Source organism: Toxotes jaculatrix, chromosome 11 (genome assembly GCF_017976425.1).
Source record: "Toxotes jaculatrix isolate fToxJac2 chromosome 11, fToxJac2.pri, whole genome shotgun sequence".
In the NCBI taxonomy this organism is placed as follows: domain Eukaryota; kingdom Metazoa; phylum Chordata; class Actinopteri; family Toxotidae; genus Toxotes; species Toxotes jaculatrix.
The window spans coordinates 15,373,680-15,392,734 of record NC_054404.1 but is presented as its reverse complement, the minus strand read 5'-3'; the positions used below and the strand labels follow the sequence as shown (position 1 = coordinate 15,392,734).

At 40.3% G+C, this 19,055-nt stretch overlaps 1 protein-coding gene across 3 annotated transcripts in view; it reads right to left on the bottom strand.

The window, feature by feature from the left end:
- Positions 1-720: 720 nt before the first annotated feature.
- LOC121189347 (neurexin-1a) overlaps positions 721-19,055 on the bottom strand; it is a 233,719-nt gene continuing 215,384 nt past the window's right edge. For 2 of the 3 annotated variants that reach the window (XM_041049375.1, XM_041049374.1), the window contains exons 22-23: positions 13,880-13,967; positions 721-1,733 (exon numbers count right to left, since the gene is read on the bottom strand). In XM_041049375.1, the coding sequence (XP_040905309.1) occupies positions 1,429-1,733; positions 13,880-13,967 (393 nt within the window). In that variant the 3' untranslated portion in view covers positions 721-1,428. The remainder of the gene's footprint in view (positions 1,734-13,879; positions 13,968-19,055) is intronic. The other variant, XM_041049376.1, reaches the window with a different exon arrangement.

Sequence of the window (19,055 nt, the reverse complement as noted above, 5' to 3'; positions counted from 1 at the left end):
AAGCACACATTGGACAATCTTATAATACCACTTGGAAACACACACAGCAAGTTAATTTATCTTAATCATTGTCATCACCCATCATCATCATCATCACTCATATTCTTGGTCTTCATTCTCACTCATGTAAGTCAGGATTGAGGAGGAAGGCAGTGATTCTACCAGTATCCTTAAAAGATGCCACACAAGTTGTCATGCCACGCCTCTCCACTATCAACGGCCTGTGCAGTTTTTGGGAACAGTCAAGCTACTACTGGTCCGGGATCATCCATCTCTGGTTGGCATTTGTATAAAAACTATATAGGAACACATGTAAAAACAGGGGAGAATCAAATAATTATCCAACTGAAAAAAAAAATGCAGATGTCTTCATAAAATCTTCTATGTCTAGCAACACTTAATAACACTTATGTCTTCTTTTTGTCCATTTTTTTTTTGTTTTATTCCAAAATGGTTGAGGAGCAGTTATAGTTTGCATCATCTATACAACAGGCTATAAAACACCACTTTGTCACAGTCCAGAAAGCACATATAGATGTGGTTGTACTGTATATAAACATATGTACTGTAATAAGATAATTTTGCGTGCATGGCTCCCGAATGATCACTTTTGAGACATCCTCAGCACTTTGAGGAAACTTTCTCCTTTGAGTTCACATGATGTGAAAACGAAGGCCTCCAGATTTCTTACTGGCACAATGGACATATTCTTCTTTTAAATCGTAGTCTTTCAGGAGAAACTGCCATCCATTCTCATCTTTGCACTGTGGCAGCTCAGTCAGCCAGGTGTCAGTCTTTGCCGGCCATCACTGCCTCTTCTCTTCGGTGAGTACTTTGGCTGATTCCACAGACATCCATCAGGGATTTTTTTTTTTCCTCGCTGAATTCACTGTCACCTGATATTTTTTTTTCTCTTCCTCCACAGTAAATATTTGGCGTACTTATGAATGTATTTATTTATGCATTGTGTCATTTTCTCTAGAAAAAAGTCTCAACAACACAAACACAGGCAATGTAAATGAAAACATTAAGTTTGTAATGCTGGACCCCTCTTTGCAAAGTGCATCTGTGCTCCTCTGTTTACCAGAAACAAGGGAGTTAGATCACATCATCCTGGCCAAGGAAACAAGTCACAGATGGGTTAATGTTGTTTGGTTGACATGTTAGATATGTATTCAGTTCATTTTCAACTGGTTGCCAGAGCCATTTTTCCCATCAGTCTCTTTCTGGACTGTAAATCTTTTCGATCACCAGTGCTTGAGTCTAAACAAAGTTATTTTTTCATTTTTACTTTTCAGAGCGTTGTCTTTTAGGAAAAATGACTAAATAATGTTCATCTTTGTTGTTATACTGTACACATGTTGATGTCCTGATTTGTCTTTTTGATAAATGTTTAAGTTGGTCCTGCAAAGACCAAAGGTTTGACAATCACACGTAGTACTCCTTGTCCTTGTTCTTCTTGTTCTTGCTTGAGGTCTTTGCAGTATTGACTGGTTTCTCTTTGACTACTGTGCCGTTGGACTGTGCAGAGTTGCTGATGTAATTGCGACTCTCGTCTACATGGTACGAACCTTCGTCTCTGTTCCGGTATTTGTACATAGCGTAAAGGAGGATCAGAATACACAGCGCTGCTGCTGCTACAATACCAACCACCATGCCTGTTGTGCTGCTCGACTCCCTAAAGACGTCCGGTGTGCCTGGATAACCCTTCGGTCCGGAACCAGTGGGATTGGCTGCAAGAGAGACAGAGATATGATTACCACAAATGCACTAAATTCAACAGCTTCTACATTTTATCATTATTAGTATAACTAGATTTATGACAGTGAATAAATGCATTTCTTCTAGCTGCATGTGTGGATCAATATCACAGATTAAAGTTGAATGATAGTACAGGCATCATGCCTCAAGGTTGCTGGGGCAAAAAAAAAAAAGAAAAAGAAAAAAAGCAGGTATAGGCTGATAGGATTGGCTTTTTAGAAAAGCATGCAATTTCACAGTGACATGAGACAAAAACCAACAAGGGCTATCATTAATGATCCTAAATGAAATGGCGTAAAATGATGAGGATGAGAGAGTTCCTGTCAAACTCTTTCTGTGAAACTTAAAGCATTTAACAATTCCATTAAATACCAGCTAAAACTGTCAAAAACGACCCTCTCAGTTAAATAAGACACAAAACCCCTATGTGGATTTTCTTATAAAACTCTTAAAGATTATACTTTACATCCTTTGACACTCACAAAATCCAAAATTGCTGTAGAAATTATTTTGAAATGCCAAGTAGTCATTCATTCAGCACCCTGAAGAAACCCAAGTATCTATTAACTTTCAATAAATGTAGGAGCTGGACTTTTTTTTTAGACTTTGCTTTAAGTACATGCCATTTTATCTGCCTAATCTACTGCCTATCAGCATTATAATTCCTGCAGAACATTATTATTCTGATGAAATTCACTGAACTGTAATTGTTCATATTTCAGAGAGCAAAAAAGGTGACATGCTGTAGGATAGAGATTTGCTGAATTCAGAAGCAAAGCTGACAAGAAGAGTAATGTGTTAATGATTCACAGAGAAGCACAGTTAAAAGCTCACTGCTCATTACATGTTTAACAGCACAGTCATGAATGAGCAGACCGCATTTCCAGCATTCATTATATATCCAAGGAGCCTGACTGTATTACATAGTCTCTGAAAATAAATCTTTCAGGAAGAAACAATTCTTCAATTGACTCAGCAGATTTTGCCAAAGGCTGTCCCCACTTCTGTTCTGAAATGGTGCCATTCAGTGGAGCATATTCTGAAAACACATCAGCCCCCTGATATTATTCAGTCCTCCTGGCACATCTCTCTGTGTTTTTTGTAGCAGTCATCATTTCTGCTTAAGCTCTCTTTGTTGCATTTATGAAATCCAAACACTCAATACTAACATTTGGAAATGAAAGCACTCTGGTTCCAATGGATTGGGGCACTAAATAGTTGAGGGATTTACAGTTGGTTTCAGATCATAGTTATGTTGACGTGAGGATGGTAAGCTTTGCATTTACACTAGACAAACTAACAGTAACAACAGAAACCTAAATAGATGTGCTGAGATGTAGGTCTGAATAATTTCCTCCTTGTTGACTGGACAGTTGATTTGTGTTTAATATTAAGTAACATTTCAATATCCTCTTTTACTGCGCTTCAAAGTATAAGCTAGCAAGACTGCTAATTAGCTTAAAGAGCCGCAATTCTGTTGCTCCTCATGTGCACAGTGCTGCCAACTCACTCACACAGTTGACACAGATCTCACAATCTTACACCAGATGTGCCTTTTCCCATGCTACCTTTTGGTCTTGGTTCCCTCCAATGTAAATTTTGTGATTTCTAAGGGGAGGAACAGCAGTGCATGCAACAACAAATCATTGGGATGCACCTTCCAAACACTAACCGACCAACAATGATGGAGAGAGCCAGATCCATTTTATTGAATGATTGTTTACTGTGGGTGGCAGTAATGTGACAAATGGTGCCTGATCTGCCATTAAATCTGAAGAAGAAGAAGACAAACTTTGGAGGAACAAATACAAATTGCATTTGTCTAATTTTATAAATTCGTCGGGTATTACTCAGGATCTGTCGGTGTAAAGTTGTCGCACTGCAACACTTTTTAAAAATTTTATGCTAAAAACATGACAAAACATATGGTGTTGGTCAAACATCTGGACATGTCTAGCAGTGACGTGTGCTACAATGGCTGTCAATGACAGCTCAGCTCAAATTATTTTATTTATATATAATCATTTTGAAAATTATTAAGCATGTACAGATCTTTGATACTGCACAATTACAACTCAATTTTGCTTGTAATTGATGGAACAAATTTGAGCTGTCTGTTAGAGGATGTTCACTTCATGTGATGCAAGGTTATTTGATTTTTTTAAAAATTTGATTGATTTGATTTTACACTTGCAGTGACAGGTGTCAACGTTTTTGTTTTTCAGTAAAATGGGTGTTTGACATTTATTGAAATTCATTCCACGTGTGCCGTCCCTCATGTCCCATTTTGCTGTCCCACTTCTTTCACTTGCTTTTTCAAGAGCATTATGGTTTTATAATTGCATTCTTCAGCTTTGATATCAAACCAGTTTTAAAGAGAGATTTTACTCTAAAACAGAAACCAGACATTGTCTCTTCATTATTCAATCCTTTGATCTTGGCCAATCAGAGTAACATTTCCACACACGTAACTCTCTTCCTAAGCTGGAACCAAGTAACCACAGTACAGAACAACTCTCTATACTATCTTACATCAAAAGGAAAAGACATGGAAAACAAATTTTAGCTGCTACTGAAGTTTGTCATAATCACCTTCGTTTTATGACTAACTCTTCTGAGTGTGGGCAAAGAAGGAAGTTCTTGTTCTCATTGTACAAAAAGGTTGTTTCTTCCTGATCCATGACGGACAGGAAGAATTAATAAGATGATACAGCACATCCCATCCTACATACTACTTTTGTGGCAATTTCTCAATGTCGAACAAGCACAAAATAAACTCGAGAGAGTTCTCTGGCATTGTTCAGTGAATGTGTGAAGGTGCGTCTGTCCTTCAGATTACAGAGAATATAACCAGCCACTGGAATTCCAGTTTAAAGGACTGTGCCAATGGTTTTGCATCCTTTTTCCAATTTACCACAAATCCCACATGCTTCACACTACAGCTAACCATTTTTTTACATTTTACATTTTTGAATGCCATTTCCAAATGTTCATTGGTTTCCAGTTATTTATTAAGAATACGATACATAGAATATGATATTATTAGCAAACTCTCTTACACTGAATAAATCAGTCGCAGTGAATATTAATACCACTGTGAATTTTGTCAATGTTACATTATCATTGCTTGGAAATGTTGTATGGAAAGTTTGTCTTACTTTGTAGCCTGCAAAGAAAACGCTTCCTTGGCAAAGTAAAATGCAGATTTGATGTTTGCAGTTTACTACGGTTTCACTACTACAGTTGCCATTAAATTTTCATGTCATATGGGAAATGAATGGAAACCAATGCCTGTCTAGAGAGGAAGAATGTATTTTTAGTACGAGACCAAAAATGCATCTGGAAATCTAATTTAAAAATGCTCAACAAAAATGCAAAGTATGCATGATAAGTTGCTACAGCAATACTTACTTACCACCAGCATTATACAAACATTACCCCATAGCCCCCCCTCTTTGGTCTGTATTTCACATCTGTTTTACGATAATATAGTTATTTTTTCTGTCGTTATTATCCAGTGTTTACGCAATAAATAACTTTAAATGTTCCAAAACACTGAGCGCATGCTGCACTTATGGGTATCATTTCCACCAATGAATAAGGGAGTAAATGCACATCAGCATGCCCACTTCATATTCTGAATGCTGTCCAAGTTATAATACAGCACTCCCTATGCCTCTGACAGCTCTCTTCATTGTTCCCTCTCTTGTGTCTCACTCAGCGTTGATGGTTTTAGAGATAAAGAGCTTTTTTTGGATTGTTTTCATTTCTCTCCTTGAGTGACAGTGTATTGTTCAGACAAACATCGATTCCAACAGTGTAATATTAGCTAATGAATCACACAGATGGCACACGTGTCCACTTTAGGTAGATCTCGTTCATGTCAGACTAAAGAGCATGAAAAAGTGTAAACTGCAAAGGGCAAAAGTTCTCTAAGCTGTCTGCCAGGAGAGGAGATGCTGCAGCCGTTCATTGACATGTTTTCCACTATGGTTAGACTGATCAGCGGCCCATGTATGCTTCCAATGCCAGCAGACATTCAAGGACAAGAGCAGAGTACCACTGGGGGATTGAGTGTGACTGAGCGTTGCAACAGATTAGCTCTGCTTGTGACAAGCCCACTTATCCTTGCAGACAGGTGTGAAGAATGCTCTCGCCTTGTGGGCAAAAGCCACTGGTTGACACGGCTCTTCCCCACCAAGCCACTGTGTGGGCATTAACGGTGAGTTACTTTCATATTTGCTATCTATCCTTTGTTCGGGGTCAAAAAGTTGAAAGTGTAGATAACATAGCAGGTTGATGGAGGAGGGACCTCTGGATGTGGCACTTGAGGGTTGTATATGAGACCTCAGGTGGCTCCTACAGCGAGGTGACAGAGTTGGAAGAGTTCTGGAGGCAGGTGGCCTCAGTCTGCTGTATCAGGGGTGAGTCATGTGATAACAGTACCATGGTGTGCTATTCTTCCTTTAGTGATCTAACACCTCCAGCTCTGGGCTTTGTTACTTCCTCTTGCCTGGATCTGTTGATTGGCTCCCCATAGCGTCTGTTCACACAGATACTTGGGAAACCCTCAATCAACTGACCACCATTTTTTTTTTCCTATTACAGGAAAAGTAAAAAAAAAAAAAAAAGCCAAATAAGTAGGCTATGATCCATTCATTAAATTTTATATCTACACAGAAAGATTCCAGCCAAACTTCCAATCTTTTCCTGCAAAATCCAATTTAATATCTCAACAAAGAAAGCTGAATCGTGACCACTACTTAAAGGATTAACACTGCATTTAGCACAGTGCTGACACAGCCATGTTTTGTCCAGAAAGATTAGCATTCATTACAACTCATAAGTTTGCATTTACTCTCAGCAGTGTCTATCAAATAGTCACCTAATAGCAGGCACGGATCATTCCTAGTCCCTTAGATTACCTGATACACTTGATGTGGCTCAGTTGTTACACATGAGCCCAGCTGTGTACCCTGCCCGGCTGTCCCTTAAGATGGGCTCAGGCAAAGTTATATAGCAGACACAAGGCCTTCGAGAAAGCCTCATAAGACCTCAGTCAAAATGCATCTGCCTGTCTGTTCATTAGCACTCCATCACCTCAGAATGAAGGCACATAAACTGAGAGAGAAATAGCGCCTGAAACAAGTGTTTAAAATGATGGCTGCTCTTATGCGCTCTACTCGAGCGTACCCAACGGTAAAATTAGACATGGGGAAAATGACCTTAAAGTGGCGCCTAGCTTCATGGCAGCATAGCGGGGGTGCACTTGTGAAACGATAGAGGTAAACTCAGGGGGGTTAACTTTTGAAAGATTGCAGTTGTGTAAAAGCAGCCAGAATAACTTTCTCCTCTCTGTCTCATCCCACTGCGAGACTTAAATTACAGTATGACATCCAGACCATCATAAAGTCCTTGCTGTTTTATTCACAAGGACAACAGTTAATGTTTCAGGCATTTAGTCACAAATCATTTACATTCACCAGGCCTTGCTGAGATTCCTCCAGAACAGGTGTACAAGGAAAACCATAAACAAGAAGAAGCATACAGTGTATGATCTTATATATGATGCTGATCCATAAATGTTAGTGAAGAAAATGAAATAGCCCAGCTAGGAATTTCATTTGCCATACTAAAGAGGCAGTCTGTGAAGAGCACAATAACATGAACGCTGAGGTCGGTTTGGCTTTGATATTCTGGTTACTCTAGGGTTTATTTGATAGTATCTTTTCTCTTAATTCTACCTGGATTTACTATGGATACATGAGATGGCGTCTCGGAGATATTAACTTTGGCACAATAAAACTTGTCATTTGAAAGCCTGTGCAATGCCTGATGTGATTCCCCTTCTCTTTGCCTGACTTCTTTTTTGCCATGTGCTCTCAAGGAGAGGAATGGGATCAGAGATTCCACTCTGTCAGGCGGGATTTGAATAAATGGTCTTCTTCAAAGACTATTTTTCCTCATTTGTCTCCAGCGAGAAGGTTCATTTGTTTGGTAATTTGTTACAGGGTGAGCAGGTTGACGGGGGCCATGGATGAAGGAAAACACGGAGAGTGGAGCCAGGGGGTTACTTCAGGTGTGCGTGAGGCTTGTTGAGAGGTAATGGAGCAACCAGGACTACTTAGGATATATTGAATGGACAGAGTGGGCTTGACCTTTCATTAACTGGTGATGGTAATGGGTTGAGAGTTTTGCAGACTAAACACGGATAATGCTTTTTGGGAAATGGATATGTTGGTAATGCTCAGTTTATCTATCAGCCAAAATAATGTGAAGAATGAAGTTATTTTTAGTGAGAAGGCCATAACAGGAGACTCTGTGTGAGCTGACCCTGCAACCTGCAGCAGCTGATAAACATGAGCAGTGCATCATGCATCTTTGGGAGCTTAAGGAGGTGTGGCTGCGGGACGCCTTCAGAACGACCCAGGCTTAGTTGGCATGCTCGGTGACACATTGCTGTTATTCAGCCAGATTAGTGTTATACCATCTTCTTACTGCACATATCCAGCCATAATCACATGCTGTCAAAGCCGTCATATAGTTGGGGATCAGTCTGCAGACAGGTCACTGTATCAACTGCCGCAGAGCCAAAACACTTATTAAATCCCTCTTCCCTCTTTAATTATCTGAGTGTCCTCAAGAAGTGATGCAAGCCATCCTGTACTTGTGACATGCTGGCAGTATGCCTGATGACAGCATGCATGTGTGACTCTGAAGTGGCTCCGCTCATGCTGATGGTGGATGATGAACAGAGAGCTGAGTGAGCATGAAATGAGGTCCAAGTGAGAATTATTAAAAAGTGTTTGATTTATTCCAGTAAAAGGTATGGTGCAGTTTAAGCCTTTTGCCCAGAGGGGTTCCACTAAAAGAGGCGAGATGAAAGAAGAGGGCTAAGCTTACTCGGCTAAGTTTGCTCAAGTTCATCTCTTGATTAGATTCCTAAAGGGTCAGGTTACATGTTCTGTATTTGTGATATTTACAGAGGGGCCTATAGATACACAGCGTCTTTCAATTGTGTTGACAAGATCACACAAAATACATAGTAATTCCACACAGTGATTCTTTCATTTTGTAAAAAGCTCTTGCTTTTCTTTTACTGGAGGCTAGTTCTTGTCCTCTCAACAACATAATGGGCAAAATTATATGATAAATATTAAACATCAGAAAGTGCACTGATGAGAGGACTTTTATACTGTTGCTAGATGGAGAAGTCAGTTTCGTCTTTAGAAAGAATATGATTGATTGATTGATTGGTCAGCTGTGAATTGCTGGGTAATATTTCAAAGTCCTAACTTGCTTATACTATTATCATAACAGACCTTTGGCTGGGCTTCTTTTCTTTTCTCGGCTAAGCAAAGCCTTTCATGCCCTACTTAGACTTATAAACAGACACATTGTGTTAGCATCAATGTCAGCACAACCCAAAAGATGTGTGGTAGAAAAATAAAAATAATTGAAAATACAAATATGGTGGGATCAGTAAAGAGAAAGACTGACAGTGAGTGTGAAATCCTGTTTTCACTCAGAAACTTCATTTAGAATAGGATGTAGAAAGAAGACTTGGATGGCATAATCCTCACTGAAAGAGGGCGGAAAAACAAAAATGGCAGAATTCCACAAGACTCGCGGCATAAATTGGCAAACTATGCAATAGCCGCAGCGATATGTTTAGCGTGACACTTGAAGGTCATCAGTTCGTTTTGATGGGAATAAGCTCTGATCACATTCAATGGGCATGCAGTCTTCACAGGGGTTTTTCATTTGTTAAACTGTCTCTGCTAGTGGCAGTCTGTTGGCATGCAAGGTGCGTGCCACTGTGTTCAGTGAAGGAAGGAATGAACACACACACACAGAGTTCCAGCTGGGTATGATTGAATAACCTATTAAATGTGGTCAGTGACCTCTTAAGCCAGCGCAGTGCTCTTAATGTTTCATTAATCTCACAGCTCCTTTTAAAACAATAATTTACTCTATTTTTTTCCTCCTGGCTGGGTGCATTCCAGTCATTGCCATCGGGTTAAAGAGAGTATTCATTTGCCGTTTGATTTATTGGTTTACTCTATGTATTGTTTCTCCACCCATAAATTAAATCTATTAAAACAAATGTCAAACACATTAGTAGCTGCTAATGTCACTACGGAATGCTTCGGGACAGAAAAAGATGAGAGAGCATAGAGAGAAGTGAAAACTAGAGATGATTAACCTTAACCTGCCTATGGGCAATCCACAGTGAAGGGCTACTGGAGCTGAGAATAAAGGCACTAAGAGATTATTTGTGAAATGTAGAAGCTAAACTCTTACTGAGGCTGGTGGCCTGAACATATAATTGACAAGAGGCCCACTTTTTTCACAAAAATCGCATTTCACATGACTGCATGTTACATTATTAATGATGGCGGAATGGTGGAAAAGGTAAAGTTGTAAACATATAAAAGACAAACATCCGGCTGATGCACCCGATGTTATGTTAGGATACATCATTCTACTTCTGTGAGCTCTGTGCTACAAAAAAACACAAGAGGCTGAGATCAGAGAATTTCAAGTTCAGAAGAGAATCAGTGTGTATTCTGAAAACAACAGTAAGAAACGCTTCCTTATGCTTTCCTTAATTTTTCCCAGCATGAAGCACAATGTATGGGGTTTGCTCAAAAAAAAAGAAGTAAGTAAGATACTTGGACCAAAAGCCAAATGCTCTATATTTGCTGTAAAAAGAAATAACCCATGTCAAGAGACATATGACATATAAACGCACTACGTATTACATTGTGCATGTACACATTAACATATTACATTACATATTAATTTTAAATTACCATTATTTGTTTTTCAACCTCTGTCTATCATTTCAACCAAAAAGTGTTATGGGTAAAGAAAGCAAGACTGAGCCTGGGTTGGTGACTACAATTTGACTCATTTGAACAAATATGGAGGACTAGCAGCCGAGGCAAGAGCGCTCAGAGGGAAAAAACCAAATGATGAGGAACAAAGGCAGTTGCCGGATGTAACCTTGGATATGGGTCACCGTGCAGCAGCTGCCCTCCATCAACGGCCTGCATGACGCCCATGAAATGAAGCAGGTAGGTAAGAGACATCCGTTCCATCTGACCCCATGCGGCTCCGCAACAACCTGTTCCATTAACTTTCACCATGAAACCTGAGGTTGGTACTTGAAAATCAGCACCAGGCGGCATCTCGATAGACTGTTCACCAGGCTATTTTCACACAACCGAGACTACAGCTATATTTTATCCAGATGATTGGCCAACACTTCATACTGGCCTTAAAATGAACAATCACTTTTTTTTTTTTTGTAGGACTCTTTTAAGCTAAATGTCAGAATTTATACAGTATTTCTATAACATCAGAACAACCCTTAAAGGCATAACATTTTGCATAATATTTGCATATCTTTTGTTACATTTTATTTTGTTTTCCCCAATGGGCATTGCAGACATAGGTGCATTAATGTGTGTGCCTGTAATTGAAGACACAGTGAGTACATGCACACTGCCCGAACCAGCCTCCTATTACAGATCAGATGTGTTGCAGCATCATGGGCCTGTGTATTCCTTTGTGGTTTCCTGAACCAGGGGGGTGGATTCAATTTGCTGCAGTATGATCTAATCTGAGTCCTGCCGGGTGATAAGCTCTGCTGGTACCGCTGGCTTTCCATGGTTTCCGGAGGTAAGAGAAATAAAGCATGGCAATAAATAAATTTACCCGATTGATGTCACTCAACGGCTGATAGGGACTGCTGTGGGACGAGACTCCAGTGATATACGGGATGATCTAGAGCTGACCTTGGGCCATAGATAGCTCACATAATAGTCTGTTTCAAAGCTCACCTCTTGGGATCACTTATGCACCAACATTATCCTTTTGTATACATGTGCTGTGAAGCCTGGGTGCAAGAGAGAGTGAAAGAGTGAGATATCAAAGGTGTACGCGTCTGGTCTATGCGTTTGAGTTGGCAGACTGTCAAGGTGTTGCATGAAAAATGATATATTATTAGTGTCATTAATAGGAGCTTGCCGCACAGTAATCTGAGAAAGTAGTCCTTTATGGGCAACAGTGGATCCAGTTCTTTATGCACAGCAACACCATCTGAGATGTGGCAAGTGCTTGGCAGAGCGTGTGAATCGTTCTGAATGTAGATATTAATCAGGATACGGTGTTAGACAGCTGCCACCCTGGGAGCCCGCAGCTCTGGTGTCAAATCCCCTTCAGTGATCACAGAAGGAGAGGGATACTCTGCTCTGGGAGTGTGCGTCCCTGAGCATCACACAGTTCGCGACTGATGTTTTGGCAGATGCCCTTGTCAAAAAAATATCATAATGCAAGCTGCTGGTGTGAATCGGTAGGCACACCAATCTCCTGTGTATGGTATTTGACAGAGGTAGCAGATGTACATTGGAAGTACCTTTGGTGATGCTGCCCAATGGGAATATCACTCTAATGTGCAGTATGAGAGTTATAGGAAGAAAGTAACTGTGGCAAAAGCTAATCTTGCAAGTGGAAGTCCAGAGGAACAGGAAGAGAGACAGACTAGAAAGTTGATAGTCTTTGCTGTGGAGCAGACATTAATTTAGTGGAGGTTTTATGACCACATACTGATCGATACCACGTCTAGATGGAGTGGGGGGCCTTGGGTCTGGACTTAATTGTTCTCTGTGTTTCCCATCACTTCAGAATGCATTTGAAAATCTTTCTGTTCATAGGCATAGGGCACTAGGGTTAGACGTAATTGCCTACCATGTGTGGCAAGGTAAGAGATTAAAAGTTTGCCAGCATTGCAGGGAACAAACAGATTTACAATGCCAATTTGTACAGCTGATAAAAACAGTGGCATTTTCAAACACTTTGGGGGCATCGTTTCATTTTGAATACGCGGTTACAAATTAGAGGCCAAAACCGGTATGTTTGTTGCCGCAATCATAAACTCCACAGGCTGTTACGTGCAGCTATCGGGAATAATAGTACATGAGAAACAACAGGATGAACTCCCACCGCTCGCTGTCGAACTTAATTAACAACAGTGGGGACCCTCAACACACATGTGTAAACATCAGCCTTCACACACTCCTCTCTGGGTTTACCCTCCTTGATATCATGTGTTGGAGTCATGTGGGTCTGATAATTACAACTGTACGCTGTGCTGTCTTTCTCAGAACGCCCTTAACAAATTAACAAATGCCATGAACCGATGAACCGAGGATGAATAGGTGCACAATTAAAACACGTTAATAACAACTGCTCTAACACATACAGAACACCTCAAGCAGTGTGGAGTTTCAGTTATGCATGCAAGTCTCAAAGATGGAGCTGTGAGGTGACAGAAGGAAAAAAGTGCAATTTGTCATATTCAAGAAATAGCTTTGAGAAACATGCTTTCTTGCTTGCCAGCTAGAATCAGCAACCAGTTAGCTTAGCTTAGCATAAAGCCTGTAAATAGGGAAGCCTTTGCACTTAGCCCCAAAATAAACCCCAAAATTGTTGTATTTACATTCAGCTTTCGTGTGGATTAAACAAAGTAAATAACATGGTAATCAGTGAGTTTTACAAGTACTGGTAAGCACGTGATATTACCTTTGTACCGATCCAGGCTAGCTGTGTCCCATGTTTATGTTAGGCTCATCTAACTAGCTGCTGGTTATTATAGCTTCTTATGTTGTGGAAAGATATCAAGTTATTGTTCTTATTGGACTTGTAGCAAGAAAGCGTATTTCCCAAAATAATCTCCAGATAAGCTAGTTGGCTTATGACTGAATACTATAGTCATAAATGAGTGAAGTTTTTTTTTTTTTTTTTTTTACTGCATTTATATTTAACGTTCCTGGCCACTGAAATATAAGATCCAGTAAAAAGTACCCTGGCAGAAGGGAAGCTTTCCAGACAGACCTAATAGAGAGCCTGAAGCCTGCTGTATCTTACAGTCAGTGGTAGCCAAAAGAAGAGCAGCTCTGCCTCTGAGAAGTGTTTGAGCCTCAACTAAAACTCCAATCTGCTCGTTTAAACACTGTGTGTTAGCCTAGAGTGTCTTGGTGGGGGTGGACTATGACACACAGAGACACACTGACACACCCAGAGAGAAGTAGAATAAAAAGAGATGACTAACCTAACCCACCTGAGCTCGGCTCACAGGGATCAATGTCCTCATCATCACTCGGACACTCAGCTGAAGCCACCAGCAAGTCGTCGGTTGTCTGAAAAGAGAGAGGCACACAGTGGAGTGGTGAGTGCATGAAAAACTTAGCTTGCATCAGTGGGGTAAGATATAAAATAGTGGTGTTTCCAGAGGGTTAGGTTAAGGAGAGCAGGGCAGATGAGATGTGTGAATCCAGACAGCTACACTGTTTGGCTGCTGGATTTATCTGTCAACACGGTCACACGCTGCCTGGCGCTGCAGCAGCTGCTACACTGCTTTCCAGGCAACACTATACTTACAGAAATGAGATCTGATTATTGAGGAACAGTGGAGGCTAAAGTTCACAGCACAATTGTCAACTCGCATGCTCAATTTGTGCTGCAGTGTGTAGCTTTGCATAGACCTTCAAGGGATTGTTAAGAGCGATCACAAAACACCTCTGACATTTAGAGGACACCAGCCATGAAAACTTAAAAAAAAAAAAAAAAAGAGATACTGGAAAACAAATGGTAGAGGAGCAGAGGTTTAAATCAATATTTTATGTTATTTCTTTCAATGTGATTCAGTATCTCTTTTAAAAAATAGATTCAAAACAAACAAAAAAACCCAAACAAAACAAACAAATAAATAAATAAATTTATCCATCTGTATAAGTGTGTATTCTGTATACATATATATATATATATATATATATATATATATATATATATATATATATATATATATATATATATATATATAGAGAGAGAGAGAGAGAGAGAGAGAGAGAGAGAGAGAGAGGCGCTTCATTATTTTGCTGCCACATGCACTATAACACCAGACTTTTTTTCGATGCACTTCTTCACCTGCCAAACACGATACGTTCTACCCTCCTGGAAAATGGGAAAGGGCAAACAAAAGACCAGAAAAAAGTACACTGTAAAACATTATACTGCAATGTTCTTTTATAGTCTTGCTTCAGGCCATTTGATCAGCTCTGCGTTAAAGGTCATTTCATTTAAGCATGGCAGCCTCTTCAGGGCCGGGTTAGATTTTCGGTTATGGAGCTCTGCTAAGCAGAATAACCTGCTGCTATACACTTAGCCTTGCACCTCTGCTTACCCTTTTTGTGATAATATTTCTAAATCCCCAAACACATACTCAGCAATATTTATTGTACCTAAATATTTCATACTCTTGGTTATCCATGTGTTATGACAGTGACAAAACAAAAAGAAAAGAGATAGGGGAAATGCATAGGTACCAGAAATGAAGATGGACTTCGGCTTTTATTGAATTTGTGCTATCACTGATGTTTGACTGTGCATCAGAAAATTTCTGGAAGTTGGATTAGTATTGACTCATCTTAAGGAAATTAAAGGTGATGTCATTTTGCTTAACATCCATTTGGCTGCACATAATGTGATTTTATTGTGACTGTAAAATCATTTTGACATTCTGAACACGGACCAACATCATCTTTACATAATAGACCTGGAATTGATAGATCAAACCCATTAAGGGAGTTGTGGTGGAGGGCTGTTTTTGGTGCAGCTGTGCCGGTTGAGGCCCGGGGAAGCCGTCCAAATGTAAATTTAATTTGCTGTGCATGAGGCTGATATACAGTGTCGGCCATCCAGATGGCAAAACCGCCGGATCCTGGAGTGCCACATCCATCACTTCAGCCTTGTGATTTGTTTTTCCTGGCGGGAGATCTTGACACTACGCTCGCTGGCAGAGGTACGGGAATCAAGGAATCAATACTTCCTCTCTCTTCTTGCCACCTTACCACTCTCGTTGTCTCTCTCTCTCTACCTCTCACATCCCTCTTGTCCTCTCTCTCTCCCTTCAACTCTGTCCTTCAGATTTATTTGCAAGAGAAGAAGAGGAAGCAATGTGATGTGGGTGTAGTAGATGTAGGTTAACTCCCTGTAGAGTAACCCGAGTGGAGGTGTATGCCCGTTCATAAGTAGATGTTTCTGTCTCTTCATTCAGGTCAGAAAGCTACAGTGTTAGGCCTTCAGCTTCATCACCACAGTGAAATCCAATAATGAATATGGATATTTGTCTCTTTACAAGAGAATCTTTGATTTTATAATTAAAGGTACAGACACTGAATTGAGTTGTTTGTGAGATTTGTCTTTTTCTAGTTTGGTTGTATAGATAGAAGAAAATATTAATATGTTGTTTGAGTTCATGAAATTCTATCACCAGGTCTGACCTTTAGAAATGTACACTATAGGGCCGCACCTGTAACTGTAAGGAGCTGAATAAGGGTTGAACCTTGATTGAGACTTTCAAATAAGTGACAGGGAACCATGATATATACTCCCATAACAACACCATAAAATAGTCATTCTCATTTTACACTCCAAGGACAAAGGCTGTGTGTAGATCTGTTACTGTAGCTCAGTTGTGCCAGTAAGCCACCTCAAAGTTCAATTCTTTGATCTTATCAAAATATCAACCCTATGCTACACTTCTAAATTAATCTTATGTGTGTGTGTAGTGGATGTAAGCCTCTAAATCAACACTAAAATGAATTCACATGTTACTGGGCATCTGCCTGCCTTCCAGGATTAGTGTGTAGGTCAACAGTTTGATGTGGTCATGACCTGGTTGAAATCCAATAACATTACCAATTCATGGTGTCCTCCTCCAATGCTTGGCTTCTTTTTCACCCGTGACGATTCAATGTGGGCTATGTGAGGGGCTTACCATGCAATTTAGCCACTGTGATGAAAACTGACAGGTAGCTCGGCTGAGATGCCAGAAAAGGACACTGAAATCTCAGGAGAGCTTTTATAAGGGAGATGTCGTAAATAACACAGGATATGCAAGTAATGATTTTGACACTGCAGTGATTTTAAGTTGGAAAAAATAATTTAAAAAAAGTGTGTTTTCTCATTTAAATAGCATCTTTTTCTGAAGTTTTCCTGAAATACAGTGTGTTTTTGGGAGGGTTCATTAGCTCGGCAGAGTCAGGGTTACTGATGCGAGGAGCATCATGCCCACAGGAAAGATGCTCCAATAGATAAGCGTATAAACAAGATGTACCTGTAGTTCATTTTATGAAGGTACTTCTAAAATGCTAAAAGCAAAGGCTCGGGGCTTGCAAAGCATCATTAATCTAGCGGTAAAGTGCTGAAGCCATGGTGAACCTACAGCACAGCTCATTTATCTGCCTGTGCTCAGAGCAGCAGAGAGCGCGCTCCTATGAGATGAACTAAGAAAACCTGGGGAGACAGATGGGAGTACGAAATACACAAAAAGTGAAAGGAAAAGAGAAACCGTAGAAAGAAACCCTACCTTTAGTGTTCATGCAAAATGTATGAAAATGTGCACAGTTTCTAAGTATAATCTCATTTCATATACTTTACAATGACACAAAGAAAAATGAATCTTAATATACCTTGTAGTGAAATAAAACTATCGACTGACCTTGGCTCATGCCCTGATTGAACCATCAAAGGGGATGTGGACCAGGAAATTCCAACCTGACTCAGCCTAAGGCGCCCGGTGCTTTCTTTAGCAATGTCACGTTGGTTTCGATCTCTGAGGATTGATAATGGTCCCCTTAATGAGATGTCCAGGCCAGGCTGTGGTCCATGTGTGCTCGCTAAACCTTAGTCAGCAGTTTAATTCCGCTGGACACCAGGTTATCTACAATCCTACAAACACTTATGTGTTCCCTACTAATGCTCGACTACACGGCGTCCGATGCCACTCTCTAATAACTGCCGGTGGCTTTACTGTAATGCACTATATTTGTACACTTCTCCCTGAAATGCATATGTTCTCCCTCTTAAAATCCTGGGCTGTGCAGGGAGAAGGCAGGGAGGGAAGGGAGAGGAGGGCTGCTCTTCAGGGAGGATGCTGTGTGCTGCTGGCCCAGGTGCTCGAGAGCAAGAGACACCTTCTCTGTGATAACCTGTCGGCTGTCTCTATGGAGAGCTGTGGGTTTTCACATTGTTTTCTCTCTGGTCTAATTTGATGAATGCTCTCTGGCACACAACATGTCTCTTTGGAGACGAGCTGAAAGTCAGGAGGACACTGAAGGCATCTGAAGGGTTTATCCGAAGCATGCCTCTACTGTCCCGGTAATGTATTCCACTGAGGATGCTTGCTGTTTTCTTTTGCTGTTCTGCTTTTCTGTTTTTTTTTTTTCCTTAGTAAGCCCTGTTTTTTTTTCCTATATAAGCTCTTGTTTTGCAAAGCTTTTTCTCTTGCTGATCGGTGACAATAATAAAATTGATATTTTTCACTCAACGTCCATTATCTGTTGCTCGTTAAGATCTGGTGTAAATCCCAATAATTTTTCAAAATGCCAGAAATACTGTGCTATTACCAGCCAGTAAATTCTGGCTTGACTGAAAAATCAAAGAGAAAATGGCTCAGCTGCGTATTATCATCACACATAAAAAGCCTTCCTGTCTGCTAAACCTAACACAGATTTTGCCTCATAACTTCTCCTGACCTTTGTCTGACTATGTCTGATCCTTCATGTCCACAAACCGTATGCTCATACTGTACAGAGTCCGTTAGATGTAAGCATCCTACTGAATAACTGTTCCCCGGGGGCTGTCACCATTTTCAGATAACACCATTCAAGGAAGAAATCACTAATCATTGTGTATGAAAACACAAAAACAGCATATACTGCTACAAGGCTGCTCATAGTGTTCTTGGCATACTCCTCATGTTTCTTTTATTTCCATTATCTCATAATAATCCTTGATAAATCATATCATGGGTATACTCAAGACCAACGCTATAGCTGGAAATGTTATCTGTATCTTGTCTATAATTGGCACCAGTCCTTGAGGCCAAAGCTCCAAATACCCCTAAAAGCAGAGGAATCAGCATTCTGTATATGTTCCTACTCAAACCGTGTACCATTATTTCTCATACTGGCACAGATTTTCACTGATAGTTGTCTGCTACCCATGGCAGCTATCACACTGCAGCAGTAGCTCTTATCAGAACGCCTGATGACATCCAAGTATCTAACTTAGCACCCTGGAACTAGGTCGATGTTGATGAATAATTTAGTCCCAGATGCTCAATAGATTCCAACTGAATAATGAAGGCATGTGGGCCTCTAAGACTGTGAGTTCAGCTCAGTGTATTGCCTGGCCTTCGCCCACACTCTTCCTACTGCTGGTCT